This window comes from Indicator indicator, chromosome 5 (genome assembly GCF_027791375.1).
Source record: "Indicator indicator isolate 239-I01 chromosome 5, UM_Iind_1.1, whole genome shotgun sequence".
NCBI classification, from domain to species: Eukaryota; Metazoa; Chordata; class Aves; order Piciformes; family Indicatoridae; genus Indicator; species Indicator indicator.
The window spans coordinates 5,177,080-5,194,787 of record NC_072014.1 but is presented as its reverse complement, the minus strand read 5'-3'; the positions used below and the strand labels follow the sequence as shown (position 1 = coordinate 5,194,787).

At 43.4% G+C, this 17,708-nt stretch overlaps 1 protein-coding gene across 1 annotated transcript in view; it reads left to right on the top strand.

Annotated features, from left to right (window-relative positions):
* Window positions 1–16,000, top strand: part of HIBCH (3-hydroxyisobutyryl-CoA hydrolase) — a 52,589-nt gene extending 36,589 nt beyond the window's left edge. Inside the window, exons 12-15 of the mRNA XM_054380901.1 lie at window positions 5,834–5,953; window positions 8,175–8,208; window positions 13,353–13,490; window positions 15,238–16,000. Coding sequence (XP_054236876.1) covers window positions 5,834–5,953; window positions 8,175–8,208; window positions 13,353–13,468 — 270 coding nt within the window. The 3' untranslated portion in view covers window positions 13,469–13,490; window positions 15,238–16,000. The remainder of the gene's footprint in view (window positions 1–5,833; window positions 5,954–8,174; window positions 8,209–13,352; window positions 13,491–15,237) is intronic.
* The last annotated feature ends 1,708 nt before the right edge of the window (window positions 16,001–17,708 follow it).

Here is a 17,708-nt window from a genome sequence, read left to right as displayed (position 1 = left end):
GAACTTAAAACTATGTCATCTACTTTGAAGTTATGATTTTGTCTAACTCATTTTTTTTAATTCCTGGAGCAACACCACCACCAAAAGGCTCTTTTGTTTTCTTATTTCATGTCTTCATAGCAGCTTTTTTCCCCTTCCATGTCATTCATAAATGAATGAATGTCCTTGAGGTTGACAGAAGTTCCTTAACAACTCCTGTTCTGTTCAGGAGGTGAGGCTATATTGATACAAGTTGCTTTTGTCCATAGAGAAATTTGTGTGAGAAAAAAATCCAAATCAAACTAAACCAAACCATCGTCCAACACGTCCTCCCTGCCATCTTTTAGCAGGTTCAAGGCTTATTAGTGTGAACAAGTACTTAAAGTTTCAGACAAATTTCTAACAACACCCATTCTGTGCTAAGCAGTAGGATAAATAAACTGGTAGGATCAGATACTTCTTTTCTCCTTCAAAAGATCAAGAAAACCAAGCAAGGAAAACGCATTTGTGGGGCAAAACAGCCAAGAAAAGAGATATAAAATAGATTGAGGTATAAATCTGTCATCCTCCAGGAAATGCTTGCTATTTAAACTGGAAGTTTATTTTATCAAGGAAGCAGAATTGTAATTAAACTTAATTGTTGCTGGAGGAAGAATGGTAGCTTGCACCCTGTCAGTTGAGCATTTTACAACACTTAGAGCAGTGGCCTGCTGACACGTTGCTTGGAGTAGCAGAGTTCAAAGGACTGCTTAGAGCAGGTAACACTTAGCAAAACCATGAGGGTCTGAGATTATCTTTAATGGCAGTTGACTGACTTGTGACAAGTCATTCTCCTCATCAGTAGTGTCACAGCACCAAGAATATGTCCAGAGGGTAGATTCCTGTCACTTTGTGATACCAGGGTTTCACCTTAGTATCCATGTGCAGGGACAACAGCACATTCAGGTGATAAATCCAGAGCCTAAAGGATTCAGTACTGGCAATGTGTATATTTCACTTGTTTCCCTCTATTGATCACAAGTATGACTAAGCTTATGGATTAAGTCCTAATTGAAAGTCTAATACAAATACCCTGATCTGGAGGTACACTTTGGTACATCCACATGTTGGATACAGATACCTGTTAGTGTTCATAACATGGAACTACCAGTTCTGCTGTAAACCAAGTACGCTGTGAGCTGTGCTAGCCCCAGCTGACCCACAGCACTTCTGCTTTTAACTTTCAGAGCATGCCTGCTGGCAAGATTTCATGTATCTGAGACTGAAGTGGTTTGCATGAATGAGAAGAATGTAAAGTTGTTAAAATTCTACTTGAGAATGGGTTGATGATTTAAATAACGGAATCCTTATGGTTGGAAAAGGCCTCCAAGGTCCAGCCATTAATCTAACACTGCCAAGTTCCTCACTAAACCGTGTCATAGATTCATAGAATGGTTTAGGCTGGAAGTTCCAGCCCCCCTTGCCACCTTCCACTAGACCAACTTGCTCAAGGCCTCATCCATCCTGGCCTTAAACACCCTCCAGGGAGGGGCATCCATGACCTCTCTGGGCAGCCTGTTCCAGTGTCTTGCCACCCACACTGTAAGTATCGCATTTTGAACCCTGTTACAAACAGGTAGAAAGCTACAGCACTAACACACCTTTTTGAACTCATAGTCAAAAGCTTTTCTTCAAAGGATTGCTTTGTTTTGGGGATTTACACAAGCCAAAAAGCTTCAGTTTGCATGACAGAAGTACCACCTCTGAGTGGATGAAGTAAGCATGCGGGGTCAAAACCTGAAAAGCGTCAGAGGTTTGACTTGCTTTTCACACTACATATTCACACTGTGTGGTTTTACAGAGGAATATTCTTGTCTGAGTAGAACTACTGACAGTCCCACAGGACTCAACACAGGAAGGACATGGACCTGATGGAGTGGGTCCAGAGGATGGCCATGAAGATGATTAGAGGGCTGGAACACCTCTGCTGTGAGGACAGGCTGAGGGAGCTGGGGTTGTTCAGCCTGGAGAAGAGAAGGCTCCAGGGAAACAGAATTGCCACCTTCCAGTACCTGAAGGGGGCCCACAGGAAGGCTTCGGAGGGACTGTTTGCAGAGGCCTGCAGTGATAGGACAACAGACAATAGTTTGAAATTAGAGAAGAGCAGATTTAGATTGGATGTTGGCAGCAATTTGTTTAGGATGAGGGTGGTGGAACACTGCACCAGGTTGTCCAGGGCCATATTTGAGGCCTCATCCCTGGAGATACTCAAGGTCAAACTTGATAAGGCTCTGAGCCACCTGCTCTAGTGGAAGATGTCCCTGCTCACTGCAGAGTGGGTTGGACTAGATGACCTTTGGAGCTCCCTTCCAAACCATTCTGTGATTCTATTCTGAAGCTCCCACTAGACCAGTAAGAGAGTGATGTATCTGTCCTTAAACCTATGATGCTTTGGCTGGATGCTCTTACTTTGTCAAAGCTCCCTCAGAAACGTTGTTTGCTGCAGATGAACAAATGCTTTGTTTTCTGGGGAAGTGGTGGGTGTCTTCATCTACTGCAAGGAAAGTGATACACTGGACCTCTGGGAGGTTTTTTTGCTTTGTTTCCAAGTTAAAGAAAGCCTCCCTCAAGGACCCTCATTAGCTCAGGCCTGATGCTTTAATGGTCCTGTGGGGGGAAATGATGCTGCCAGTATTGCAGCTGTTATTCTTATGAGGGACTCCACTGAGTCAATGCCACTCAAGTCAGTGGCCTTCTGATAGTACCTTATTAGAATTCAGGTCTATTGCAACTTCACCTTGTAGCTTTCAGGATCAAAGATCAAGATACTGGTGTAGATGTCGGACACTTGTATGAAGGCTTCTTTGCACTTCAGCCTATCTCCTTTTCAGGCTTGTTCCCTAGCACCACTCCCCTCCTCCTCCTCCTCCTCCCCTTTGCAAAAGAATTTATTTATAGATACACCAGTGACTCATTTTTCTGCAATTACACCTACCCAATTTCTTTCCTTGTTCCTCTTCCTTCGGCTTGATTTCTGGCAATGCCTCCTCCACCTTCGCCCTCATTGATATGCCAAGATGAGGCAGCTGCTGGATGCACTAGACTAAGTGTTGTTTTCAGATCTTCCCCATTTCAGTGCTTTCTTTGAGCAGCAAGAGCTTGCCATTTCACCTGTGGAACCCTCTGGTTGCACCACACATACCATTTAACCTGCTCTGAGCACAGACTTACAATGTCAGAATGAGAAACTCAGAAAGAGGAAAGGTCCAGTTGAAAGGTCAATCCAGCAAGGGCATTTTACATAAAATACAGGGTCTGGTTAAGAGTTGGTGTCCATCTGAGACCTACAGAGTAGTATAATTAGAACTAGATTCTCCATCTGCTGAAAGGCAGCTCATTGTTAGAGACCTTTACCAGAATGGAACAGGTTGCCCAAGGAGGTCATAGATGCCCCCTTCCTGGAGGTGCTCAAGGCCAGGTTGGATGAGGCCTGGAGCAGCCTGCTCTAGTGGAAGGTGTCCCTGCCCATGGCAAGGGGTTTGGAACTAGTTTGGAACTTCAAGGTCCCTTCCAACCTAACTCATTCTCTAAATCTATGAATGAACCTATGAAATGTTGACAGTTTGAGCCAGCATTAGTTCTTTCTACACCAGCTTCTCTCAAGTGAAATGGTCAACAGAAAGCCAGAACCAGTGCTTTTAAGGTACAGTTGCACAGCCCTCTGCTTGTGTAGCTTGCATGTTTTCTAGCATAACTAGACAAAATGGGTCACTGCTGTATCAGCTGGTGTCTGGAGAGGGATGAAGGGTAATTGGGAGCCAGAAAAAAATATTAATGTTGATGACTGGAAACCTGCCATTTCAGCCTGTCTGTAAGGCCTCTCTCCACTGCCTGCAATGAAAAACAATGTAAAGAGGTAAATCTTACCATCTGCTGCTTTTCAGTAGTGGTACAAATGGCCTAATTAACAGGAAATGTCTATTTCTATTAAATGTGAATAATACAGAGCTTTTAGGTGGCTTATAGAGGAAGAAGAGTCTTGTTCAGAGTAGAAAAACAAAGACCAGCAACAGTAAGGTTTAGCCTCTTACCCCCACAACCCTGAAAGCTTTAAAGCTCAGTTCTCTTTTCTTAACTATTTCTGGGGTTTTGTGTCTTTCTCCCCACCTCCCCCTACTGTTTACTGGCATGCTGTTAGTTGAAGGATAGTCATGAGAGTGAGATTTACAGCATTTGTTTGTGTGCCTTAAACAGATCCTGTTTGTTGCATAACATTTACAGCCTGTAGCTCTGTTAAAGGAAGGCAAGACCTCCAGACTTCTTGTCAGCAGAGCAGTGTAGGGCTAAATCACCACAGCATCTGTTGATCCCAGACAAGAAGCCTGGACAAATACACTTCTATCTTTGATGGCTTTTCATATTTTTATTTTTCTTCCACAGTTTGCTGCTTTGCGTATTGCCTAGGGCAAGCCACTCAGGAATGCATCCAGGCAGGTTTTGAATGTCTCCAGAGAAGGAGACTCCACAACCTCTCTGGGCAGCCTGTTCCAGGGCTCTGTCACTCTCACAGTGAAAAAGTTCTTCCTTATGTTCACGTGGAACCTCCTCTGCTCCAGCTTGCACCCATTGCCTCTTGTCCTATCATTGGACATCACTGAGCAGAGCCTGGCTCCATCCTACTGACACTCTCCCTTCACATCTTTATCAACATGAATGAGGTCACCCCTCAGTCTCCTCCAAGCTCAAGAGCCCCAGCTCCCTCAGCCTTTCCTCAGAAAGGAGATGTTCCACTCCATCTTTGTGGCTCTGTGCTGGACTCTTTCAAGCATTTCCCTGAGATGCTTCTTGAACTGAGGGGCTCAGAACTGGACACAATACTCGAGATGTGGCCTCACCAGGGCAGAGTAGAGGGGGAGGAGAATCTCTCTTGACCTACTGACCACAGCCCTTCTAATCCACCCCAGGATGCCATTGGCCTCCTTGGCCACAAGAGCACATTGCTGGCTCATGGCCATCCTTCTGTCCACCAGGACCCCCAGGTCCTTTTCCCCTAGCTGCTCTCCACCAGGTCAGTCCCCATGGACTCTGGTCCGTGGAGTTACTGTTCTTTCCCAGGTGCAAGACCCTATGCTTGCCCTTGTTGGATTTCATTCAATTGCTCCCTGCCCAACTCTCCAGCCTGTTTAGTCCTGGCTGAACTGCAGCACAGCCTTCAGGTGTGTCAGACACTCCTCCCAGGTTTGTGTCATCAGCAAACTTGTGACATCTGTGCACTCATGCAGGTCATTGATGAATATATTGAACAGTACTGGTCCCAATACTGACCCCTGAGGGCCTCTGCTAGATACAGGCCTTCAACTGGACCCTGTCCCATTGACCACAACTCTCTCATTGTTATTATCTTACTACTCTGACTGTGGTACCAAGTAAAACCAAAATGCTGCACCGTGCTAGTATCAGCTACAGTATCAGCAACATGCAAGAGCAGTTCAGCCTACCTAGAGATGACATGAAAAAAAAGGATTATAATTGCTTATAAAAATTTCTTTCACCACTTTAGAGAAGCTGTTTGGAAATGGCTTTCAGGCTGCATTAGATTCACTAGCTAGTAGTAATTTGATCACAGAGGATGTGACCTTAGTAATTGTATGCTTTCCACAAGTCATGGCACACATCCCAGGGATCTTGCTGAGAAAAGTTTATGCAAGGAAGTTCATTTGGTGTGACAGTGTGGTGGGAGGGAGCAGGAGAAGTATGTATCACTCAGTGAGCTCAGGGAGAAGAGTGCCATCCTGTACTTCACAGAGCTTAACAGACTTGCAAATGTGTCTGAATTGAAGAGAATAAAAATAATTGTTAATGTCTTCCTCTCCAGACTATTAACAAGATGTCACCTACATCCTTAAAACTGACTCTCAGACAGCTCACAGAAGGAGCTTCCATGAGCTTACAAGAGGTACTCAGGATGGAATACAGACTGAGCCAAGCATGCATGGTAAGCAAGCAGCTGAGTCCTTTGTCTCTTCCCAGCCACAGAAGGGTAGCCAGTTTGTCAGAGGCTGAAGCTGACACAAATTACATCAAGGGCTCACAATTTACATGTTTTAATTTTCCATATCTTTATGTGTTTGTTAGGCCATTGCTTTCCTTTTTCCAGTTCTGTGTCCTGAAAGAGACTCCATTAATGCTGGTCAGATGGGAATGGTAGAAGGCTTTTAAGACAGCTATGATACTGTTAAAACGTAGAAAGTTTTGTATTTGGACCATAATTTTACAACTCTGGTGTTCTCACTCAAACAGATTTCCTATTTAAATACTTTGTTCTCAGTGTCTCAGCTCCCATCAGCAGGATGGAAATGGTTATCTATGTATATAGATAGATAGATATGTCTGGAGCAGGTCCAGAGGAGGGCCACCAAGATGACCAGAGGGTTAGAGCACCTCTTCTGTGAAGACAGACTGAAAGAATTGGGGCTGTTCAGCCTGGAGAAGAGAAGGCTCCAGGGAGACCTTGTAGCTACATTTCAATATCTGAAGGGGACCTACAGGAGGGATGGGGAGGGACTGTTTAGAAGGGCTTTTGGTGATAGAATGGGGAGCAATGGTTTGAAACTGGAGCAGGGCAGATTTTGGTTGGACATCAATAGGAAGCTCCTTAGAATGAGAGTGGTGAAATACTGGAATAGGCTACCCAAAGATGTGGTTAGGGAGAGTCCCTGGAGACATTAAAAAAATCAGAATTGGTGTGGCCCTGGGCAGCCTGTTCTAACTGGAGGTGTCCCTGCTGACTGCAGGGGGTTTGGACAAGATGACCTTTGAGGGTCTTTCCAACCCAAAGCAACCTGTGAACCTGTATATCACTGCCTTTCAGTAATGCTGTGAGAAATTTGTTAAAGAGGTTCATAAAGATTTATAAATTTATTAAAGGGATTTTATAAAGAGATTTTGATACTATTTGCAGTAAGGGCTGAGTACTTGGGTAACAAACACATGAGGAAGTGACCCTTCCAGCAGTACAGAGTTGCTAACTGAATTATCTGAACAAATTTCTTCAAAGCTTCCTCATTAGTTTTGTCACATTTTCAAGTAAGTTTTTTATGTACCTGATTAAATTAATGATGATAGTTCAAGTAAATGCTTTAAAAAAAAAAAACAAAGGATTGAAAATATATCTAATTCTGATATCTTGCAGTGCCTGGTGGGATCCTTTGCCCTATTTCTCCTGGAACAAGTATTGCTGTTCAGTTGCTAGTGAAGCATCCTTAGGGACTTAAATGTTCCATTTAACTTTATGAAAAATTAACTGGGTGTTTCTAGGATTGCATTTAACTGCCAAGCATTCCAAGTAAGCAGAATACATCCCAGTTTCTAAAGACTGGCCTTTCTCTGAAGAATCTCTGATTCTGCATGGAATCATAGAGTTGTCAGGGTTAGAAGTGGCCTCAAGAATCGCCTAGTTCCAACCCCCCTGCCATGGGCAGGGACACCTCACACTAGATCAGGTTGCTCAGAGCCCCATCCAGCCTGGCCTTAAAAAGCTCCAGGGATGGGGCTTCTACCACCTCCCTGGGCAATCTTTTCCAGTGTCTCACAACCCTCATGGTGGTCCCCATCATGCAAAACTCCTTAGAAGAATCTAGGAGGTCACCAGTGCAAGGCCTCTCTCTGTGTTATAAAAGTTGGCTGATAACTACAATCCAGCTGACTGGTCTAAGACTTTTGGCTGCACTTAAGTGAGGGGATCTAGAGCTCTTTAATAAGTGAGACTAGATGAGAACAGTACAAGTGGTATTTAAATGAATCTTGAGAACCTGAGGATCTTGAGATGTTGAGGAGTGGCTCAAGAGCAGTCTCAAGGAGAAGGCTTTGGGGATGTCAGTAGATGAAAAACTCAAAGTGAGCTGGCAGTGGTTACTGGCAGCCCAGAAGCCAGCCATGTGCTGGGCTGCATCCAAAGCAGTGAGCAACAGAAAGGGAGATGTGATTCTCCCCCTGGGAAGCATTCAAGGCCAGGCTGGATGAGCCTTGAGCAACCTGGGCTAGTGGAAGATGTCCCTGCCCATGGCAGGGGCATTGGAACTAGATGATCTTTCAGATCCATTCCAACCTGTTCTGTGAATTCTATGAAACCTTGCATTTCAAACACAAGTGGGATAGGAAAAGGTGGGATAAACAGAACGTGACATGTTAATAGTTTTGGTTTTTTTATCTTTCAGAAAGGCACTGACTTCTATGAAGGGGTTCGAGCAGGTAAGCATGCACACCAGAAACATTTCTCAATTGTGTTGCTTCTCTGGAGATTAATAAAAGCCCAGAGAACACTTCCCAGCTTTACTTGGCTCCTCTATGGCCAGAATTTACTATTTCTTCCCAAGTGTAACAGCCATGCTGTTGCTTTGTGTAAACTGTTTCCTACCATTATTCTATCTGTGTGACAACCAAGCACCATCAAAAGGTTTCACCAGTTCCTTGGGAAAGTTCAAAATCTATTTAATACTGACAGTAACAAGTAGCTGTGTGCATCACTTGTGTGTCCAGATTTAGTGTTGACAGTTGCTGGCTCAGGATGATTTTAAGACTCCAAGTCCCCAACAGCTGCTGGTGAGGGGCTTTTATGGTGTCAGGTAGTGATAGGCCTAGGGGGAATGGAGCAAAACTGGAAGTGGGGAGATTCAGATTGGATGTTAAGAAGTTCTTTACCATGAGGGTGGTGAGACACTGGAACAGGTTGCCCATGGAGGTGGTAGAAGCCTCATCCCTGGAGGTTTTTAAGGTCAGGCTGGATGTGGCTTTGGGCAACCTGATCTAGTGTGAGGTGTCCCTGCCCATGGCGGGGGGGTTAGAACTGGATGATCCTTGAGGTCCCTTCCAACCCAAACTATTCTGTGTTTCTATGATTCTAACTCTTTGTGTAGAAAATTGTTAAAACAGAGAGACTGCTTTCACCCATACCCAAAATATATCTATATAGGAGGTATTTTATGTTTAAAAACTCTAGATGTAAACTTCAATAATGCAGCATTTTAAGGCATTGGTCAAGGGTAGTGATAAAAGTAGAACAGCAGCTCAGCAAAGTTCATCTAGGGGACAGACTTAGATTCTGTCCTTGATTCTACTGCTGATTCACTATGCAGTTTGTCAAACCCAATGTCACATCTGTTAGGAATTGTAGTAGTTATTTATGTCCTATTCAGCACAAAATGAAGCAGAGCAGAGGCATTTCCTTTTCCAAGGAGCTTACAGTAGGAGACATTTGGATGAATAACACTTTGGGGTTGAAAGAACCTGGCTGTTAATTCACACACTTCCATACTGGAGTACATCTTAGCACCTCCTCCTCATTTTTTCTGTCTTTTTAAAGTAGTTTAAAATCCACTCGAGTAGTGAATATTAATTTGAGTGTTCACTGTCAGTAATCCTTTATTAAAGGTAGCCTGGGGTGAGAGCTGCAAAATTTGTACAGCATGGAAAAAGCTTCACATTTTAATTAATTAATCTTTTGCACTTTAATAAGTGCAGAGACTCCTCTGAGCAGTTTACCACACATACGTCGTTTTCATGGTGTTGGGAATAAGGACAAAGATATCTTGACAAGAATATTCCTACGATATATTCCAAATCACCACCTAAGCTGCCAAAATATTACTCAGGAAGTGGCAAACTCAAAGCCTAAGAGTCAGATAAACACCAAAAATTCTCACTGGTAATGACCTCCCAATGTCATTAAACCACCTGGGGATACAGTAGAGAACAAATCCAAAAATCCCTTGTCACTGTGGCCAGTAAATGACACAAACTGCTTGTAAAGAAAGCAGCTGCCAGAACAGTCATGCAGCAATTCTTACTGCATAAGAAACATGGTCATTTCTGAAGCCAGTGCTAAAAACACACCCAGGTAGACTACAACACTCTTAGAAGCCTGAAGGGACAAAAATCTGTTCAATTAGCTTCCTAACTATTTGTGCACTTCAAATGGAATTCTACATACTGCTGATTCTGCAAAGATCTTATTTCTGTCTGGCTTCTGCCCTCTCCCCTGCAGTGCTGGCAGCTGGCAGATGTGAGGCTTAGCCTGGACACACAAACCCCCTGCAGTCAGTGACTAGGAAGAGAGGTTTCATTCCAGCTAAGAATTTCAGGTGCTTAGAAATGTCAGTGGTTTTGACTGTGCTGAATGCAGCTAAGCAATAGAACACTAGCTGAAGTCTAGTAAAGTCACTGCTACTGAACAGAGGGCTTTGGGGTTCACACAATGTCTACATCAGTTACTTTCGTCTTAATGAGCTACTCTTAGCCTACCTTAGAAGCCTTCAGCATTTCTGTTCTTCTAGTGACTGATATCTCAAGCTGCAGAAACACAAAATACAAAGAAATTATTGCAGAAAGAGACTGTTTGCATGATACTGAGAGAAAACAAAGATTTTAATCCATGTAAGAGTAAAGATTTTAAAGACTCATGGAATCACATAGGTTGGAAGGGACCTCCAAAGGTCATCCAGTCCAACCCCCTATGCGGTGAGTAGGGACATCCTCAACTAGATCAGGTCACCCAGAGCCCCATCAAGCCTAACCCTGAACATCTCCAGGGATGGGGCCTAAACCACCTCCCTGGGCAAGCTGAGTGCTCAACCACCCTCATGGTAAAGAGCTTGTTCCTAACATCCAATCTAAATCTGCTCTTCTCTAATTTCCTATGTTGAGGGCTCCAGAGCTGGACAGGCCACTTTGAGCATTTTGCTTATCCACCAGAATAAAACCAGTCACAGAATCAAACAGAAGGATTACCTTGATTACACATTAGTGCCATGTAGTGGAGCATGTTCCAGTCTGTTTCAGAGTTGAAGCTGTAGTATTACACACATGGACTTTTTCTTTTTAACTTCTTCCCTAATTTAAAGCATCTGTAATCAGTGCTGGCTTTTTTAGGGTAACAGTTAAGATTATTTGGGCCAGATGGTGAACTTCAACTAAAGTTGAAGAAAATTATTAGGTAAGCACTAGTCCAATGGAAGAAATTTAGGACAGTGATGTATTTTAACCCAAACCAATCAATGGAGTCACCTTGCAACATTTAAAATTAAACTGGATCATAGCTTTTCAGTAGCTTACCTAGTAAAATCACTTCTACAGCACATTTCTTTTAAGGAATTGCTCCTCTGAGTTCTGCTCTCTGTGGAATTGCAACTTCTGGCTATATAGATTCACAGAACGCTTTAGGTTGGAAGGGACCTTAAAGACCATCTAGTTCCAACCCCCTGCCACAGGCAGGGACACCTTCCACTAGACCAGGTTGCTCATGGTCCCACCTAACCTGGCCTTGAACACCTCCAGGGAAGGGACATTCATAACCTCCCTGGGCAACCTGTTCCAAGTTATAATAAGTTTCTTTCCAAAATGAGCATTTCTTTGTATCCAAGGAGTCCTCAGTCCTGTATTTGCAGATAAATGGATGCAGGGCTCTGGTTCTTTCTCTTTGGAGATGCCAGTAAGAGTTGTGATTCAGCTACAGAAGCATTAATAAGTGCAGCTGTTGGTTGGAGGGTATTCACTTTCTAGGCACTTTCCAAGTGTTGTCTATAGAGGGAAAAGCTAAGTTTTCAAGTCCCATTTTTTACCACAGGCTGCTGTAAGGCCTGTCTTTTGATAAGACACTATCTAGGTGAGTGTTCTTTCCACTGAACTTCAAATTCAACTCCTTTGCTCCTTTCTCACCCTGGATGACTCAAGTTCAGTCACAAAGTCTGTTTAGAAAGATATGATAACTTACCAGATAAACAGCTATTACTCTTCAAAGTAGCTGTTTGCTGTGAGTGTCTTCTGTCCACACACCTTTCAAACCATGTTGTCAGAAAGCAAACACAAACAACAGAAATCTCTTCTCAGGAGAGGTGCTTCCTCCCTGTCCTCCCTTTTATGCTGTGGGCTGTGCTGGTCAGGAGGTCTCTCAGGACACAGGTGCATCTCCAAATCAGTTGCTGATAACACAGATGTGAGGAGATGTGTGGGGGAGGGCGGTTGGGCAGTCAGTGCAGCAGGGAGAGCAACAGTTACTGCAGCTGCTCTTTTTTTAAACGATAAAAATCTCATGTTTTGAGCAGCGCCTTCATGGGCTTCCTTGGAGCTAGAAAGGTGCTCAGAAGGACACTGGAAATCTATTCACAGTGGTCATTTTTACACACAAATAATCTTTCTCCTGTCTTACTACAGTTTGCTAGTGCAGCTGTCCTTGCTGACATGCTTTCAGCATTCCCATCATGCAAGGAATGAGTTTGGAGATTTTTTTTCTTGTTACACTTTGACATGTGATTCATTCACTGATTTTTACCTTCAGAGAAGTGTTTCACAGGGTACAGCATAAAGTGTACATGCTAAGATTATACAAACCTTCACAGGTAAAGTATTTACAGATAAATATTCTTGGGTTTCACAGGCTCAAAGGATGTTAGGGGTTGGAAGGGACCTCAGGAGATCATCGAGTGCAACCCCCCTGCCAGAGTAGGACCATAGAATCTAGCAAAGATTGCACTGGACACATCCAGATGGGTCTTGAAAGTCTCCAGAGAAGGAGACTCTACAACCTCTCTGGGGAGCCTGTTCCAGTGCTCCATGACCCTCACAGCGAAGAAGTTCCTCCTCCTGTTGAGGTGGAAGCTCCTGTGCTGTAGTTTATATCCATTACCCCTTGTCCTATCACAGGGTGCAACCGAGCAGAGCCTGTCCCTGCCCTCTTGACACCCAGCCCTCAGATATTTATAGACATTTATTAAACCCCCTCTCATTCTTTCCAGACTAAACAGCCCCAGGTCTCTCCGCCTCTCCTCATAAGGCAGTGCTCCAGTCCCTTAACCATCCTGGTAGCCCTCCGTTGGATTCTGTCAAGCAGATCCCTGTCCCTCTTGAACTGGGGAGCCCACAAAGAGACTCTACTTTGCTCTTTGGTTATTAGTTATTTCTTTATTGGTTTGTACAAAGTGTTCAGATTAGCTTTAGATGTTTAACACCATGGGATGACTCAAAGCAGGTGTTAAATGTCCAAAGCTAGTTCTAGAAAGAGTCAGAGGGTTTTGCACAGAGATGTGAAGGCCCTTGTCCAGAAGGAGCATTGTGCATGTTCCCAGGTTCACATGGAAAAGCAGAAGCCAGGCAAGAGGAGCAGGTCTCACAGAAAGCACTAATTTCTGTTCCTTCAAAGCGTGGGCTACTTCAGAATCAGGCAACTTGCAGATCCATCTCTAGACAGGTCACAGCTCGAGGATTTTCATTAGAGTAGAAGCATATGTTACCAAAACTCTGGTATTCTGCAGAGCACTGTAATTGCCTGCCTATCCTGATGCAATCTGAAGTCACTTTCATGATTCCAAGTAACTTTTGTCTTGTTATGCACCACCTGACAGTGCTGATTGACAAAGACCAGGCCCCCAGATGGAAGCCAGCTGCTCTAGAAGAAGTCAGTGATGAATTTGTGGACAATTGTTTTAAGCCGTTGGGAAACAACGATCTCAAGTTGTAAAGACCAAGCCTGTTGACATCTTGTACGTCTGCTTAATTCTCTGCTATCAGCATTAACAGCAGTGTGTGATAAAATTTGACAAGATGCTTTTAGCTAGCCTGGGATGCCTTTGTGCAGTCAGCAACGTTCACTTTGGTCATGCTGCCATTATGGCAAAACAATCATAACTCTGGTTAATAAGGGGAAAAAATGCTTCAAGGCAATTTATTTTTTTACTGCTTCACATAATAATTCACATTTAATTATTTGCATCAATTATTAGTTTAGGAAAAACCTCTTGGCGGGGGAGAGCATTGTTAAGGGCTGACCTAAGCGGGAAATCAGGAGACCTTTGTGTTCTTAGCTCTGTCATTGAGCTGGTGAATTGTGGCTCAGATTCTTCTCTACATAATGAAAATAAAATACCCTTACAACTTTAAAACAGTCAGAACTGCAAAGGGAAATGCAAGACATGCTAAAGCCATGGTGTTAATAGTCTTCCAAAGAAAAGATCAGACACATTATTAGTCTGAGAGCAAGAATTTGTTCTGTTGATTTAATATTTTGCCAGCATTAGTCTTGCCATGTGATGTAGACATTGTTTCAAATGTCATCACCTTGCCAGAGCCTAGAGCACACTCCTGCTGGCTTGCAAAACCATTTGGGTTTTTTTCAGTGCCATTAAGTTTGATTGAACTGCATCATTAGGTTTTCAGGATTTCGAAACCTGCTGATTCTTCCTGGTCTTACAGTGGGGGAGAAGTAAATGCCTCATACCTTCCTCTGAACACTGACTGGCACATTTCCTGTTGGTGTTAGTGATTCTCTAAGGATTTTACTGGCCCTGACTTTGCAGGTGGCTGGAGTTGAGCCATACCAACTGATCTGGGTTGTTGTGTTTTTGTGCCTATGAACATTGCATCTGCTGGATGGAAAAGTCTGTGAAAAGCAAAGGGGACACTGAAGATAAAATATAGGGGAAACCATGAAATATCTGCTGCTACCTGAATCATAGAGGTCTTTAATACAACATACCCTAACGTATTTCTTGGGATCAAAGTTTAAATATACATTAATAACCTCTCACTGTATGTGTATTAAGGGTTGCAGGCTTCTCAAACTAATATTTGAATCCTAGCGTGGTGGGAGGGGAAGGGACCTCTGGGGATCATGCAGTCTAACCCCCCTGCTAAAGCAGGGTCACTCAGAGCAGATTGCCCAGGATCACAATGTCCAGGCAAGTTCACTCAATTTGAAGAAGTTTTTTCCTCGTGTTTAGGTGGAACTTCCTGTGCTCTAGTTTATGCCCAGTGCCCCTTGTCCTATTACTGGGCACCACTGAAAAAAACCTGGCCCCATCCTCTTTATCCCTTGCTCTTTAGGAATTATCAGTGCTGAAAAAATCCCCCCTCAGGCTGCTCTTCTCCAGGCTAAACAGCCCCAGGTCTCTCAGCCTCTCCTGCCAAGTGAGATGTTCCAGGCTCTTCAGCATCTTTGTAGCCTCCACTGGACTCTCTCCAGGAGTTCTGTGTCTGTCTTGAACTGGGGAGCCCAAAACTGGACCCAGTCCTCTGGATGGTGGCCTCACTAAGGCAGGGTAGAGGGGGAGAAGGACCTCCCTTGACCTACTGGTCACTCTTCGTAATGCTCCCAGCTATAGTGTCATAACCAGAGCTTTTGGGGGAGTAAAAATACTTGTGTGTGCAACACAGAGCTACTAACCTTTGTTCTACCATGCATGCTCCTGCATGGTTAATCAAATCAGTATTTCTTCCTACTTGTTTCTACAGTTGTAGCAGGTCACAGATACAAATTTTGGCTTCTCTGAGGATGAACCTTTGAGACTAAAGGATCAGGTATAGTCATTCCATCAGCACTGGGGAATCAAAAAGTCAGAGCTGCAGCAGAACCATGATGGAGTTTTCAACACTGGGCCATTTTTATTGCCAACATTAATGGTCTACACTGGCTTAAGGCTCCCTCCTTCCTAGAAGCTGTTGCCTGGAAATCAAAACCAGAAAATTCAAGCATCAAGGTGAGCTGTTAGAGTGACTTTCAATGACTTAGAGGTGAACACAATGGAGAGAATCTCAAGAAAAAATGGCACCTTACTTTGTCAGTAGAATCTTCAAGGTGAAATGGTTAAAAATGTAGCTGCAAGTCGGTGTTAGCACATAATTTGTTACACAGTGGTCCTTGGGTTTGCTGTCAGAAGCAGGTGAGAGCTTTCATCATTACCTGTAGGGTAATTCTGAAAATAGGCCTTGAATTTCTACCTGCTGCTGGCTCCATAAGAAACTTAGACCTCCACTTCTTACTTTACAAAAATGTTTGTGTGTTTTAGATTCTTCAGAAATGGCTATTTTTAATTTATTTAAAAAAAAAATTAATAGTTCATTCCATGAGTTCTATCCAAAAGGAGCAATGTTCAGTGGCCATATTTAATGCAAACCACAGCAATCCCCAGGGAGCAGATGTGATATTGCCTTTTCTGATTGAAAAGAAAAACGTTTTAGCAAGAGGATACTGCTGAATCAATAAACTTTGACTTGCCTTTTCAGCTGCTTCCAGAATTTACTTGAGCAGGAATTATCCCAAACTCCTGGTAACAAGATCCTGTCTGGCCTGGGCATTGTTTTTTTAACCCAATAAAAGTCATACGAGCAGGTGGTAAGTTTAGCTTTATTTGGTCCACAAGAAAATACTTTCCACCAAAAAAATACTGTAAAAATATATCATTGTGTGTTTTATTTGGGAATACTGATGGTGCCTTACTCCAGAAGTGTCAATGGTACAAAGTTGTGCTGCAGTTAACATGTTTTGAACCATCATTAGAGTATCAAATCAGTCACGTTGTAACCACTCGGACTATATGTATGTTTGCTGTAGAAAATAGAAAGCACATGAGGTTTTAATTCCTAAACAGAAGTAAATGGTTTTGCTGAGTATGCCAGTCCCATACTGGAGGGTCTTCATTACACAAAATCAAGGCAAAGAATCAGTGGCAACTTAGCTGGAAAACCACTGTAAGACAGCTTAAAGTAACCTAATGATAACTAAACAGCTGTCATTTTATGTAAGTATTTTATTTAATAAAGAAGCCTTTACTTTGCTGCTGCTGCTGATTATTATGTATTAGTATTGTGCCTATTAAAAATGCAGCAGAGCTCTGGGAAGAGATTTACTTCAATCCCTCACCAGACTGCAGTATTGAACAGATTTCTATTTTTTATTTATTAAGGGTAAGTGCATTATTTATTAAGGACAGCATCGTGTAGAAGAGATGATTTTCCTGGTGAGGAGCTGTCTCCCTGTTGTTTGTAGCTAGTTTGCAAGCTTGTTTGCTTTCCATTTGCTGCGTGCTTTCCCCGAAATGCCAGTGTCATGGAAAACAACATAAAGCAGCTGGAATTGCAATTCAGGCTCTTTTGGAGCTGCTGTAATCTTCAAGCATTCACAAGGGAGGACAAGCTTTGTGGCTGCAGGTCAGCAGCTGGTTGGACATAACAAGCAGCAAGCAATTCAGTCGCTGCCACGCTCTGATAGGTGGTTCTGAGCAAGCAGCACAGCCCCCACACAGCAACTGCTCCAGAAGGAAGCTCATGGCATGTTCAGCTACACCCAGGTAACTTTCTCCTTTGGTGAGTATTTGTCAATACAAGGTGGTGTGCTGTAACTTCAGCCTATTTTAATTGAATCATGCAGGTTGGAGATCATCAGGTCCAACCATTAACCTGATGCTACCAAGTTCACCACTAAACCATATCTGTATGCGCCACATCTAAACAACCTTTAAGCACATCCAGGGATGGTGACTCAACCACAGAATCACAGAACATTAGAGGTTGGAAGGGACCTCAAAAGATCATCTTAGTCCAACCCCCCTGCCAGAGCAGGATCACCTAGAGCAAGTCACACAGGAACATGTGCAGAATGGTTTTGAATGTCTCCAGAGAAGGAGACTCTGCAACCTCTCTGGGCAGCCTGTTCCAGGGCTCTGTCACCCTCACAGTGAAAAAGTTTTTCCTTATGTTCATGTGGAAACTTCTCTGCTCCAGCTTGCACCCATTGCCCTTTGTCCTGTCATTGGATATCACTGAACAAAGCCTGGCTCCATCCTCCTGACACTCATCCTTCACATCTTCATAAACATAAATGAGATTGCCCCTCAGTCTCCTCTTCAGAGCCCCAGCTTCCACAGCCTTTCTTCACAAGGGTGATGTTCCACTTGCTTCTTCATCTTTGTGGCTCTGTGCTGGAT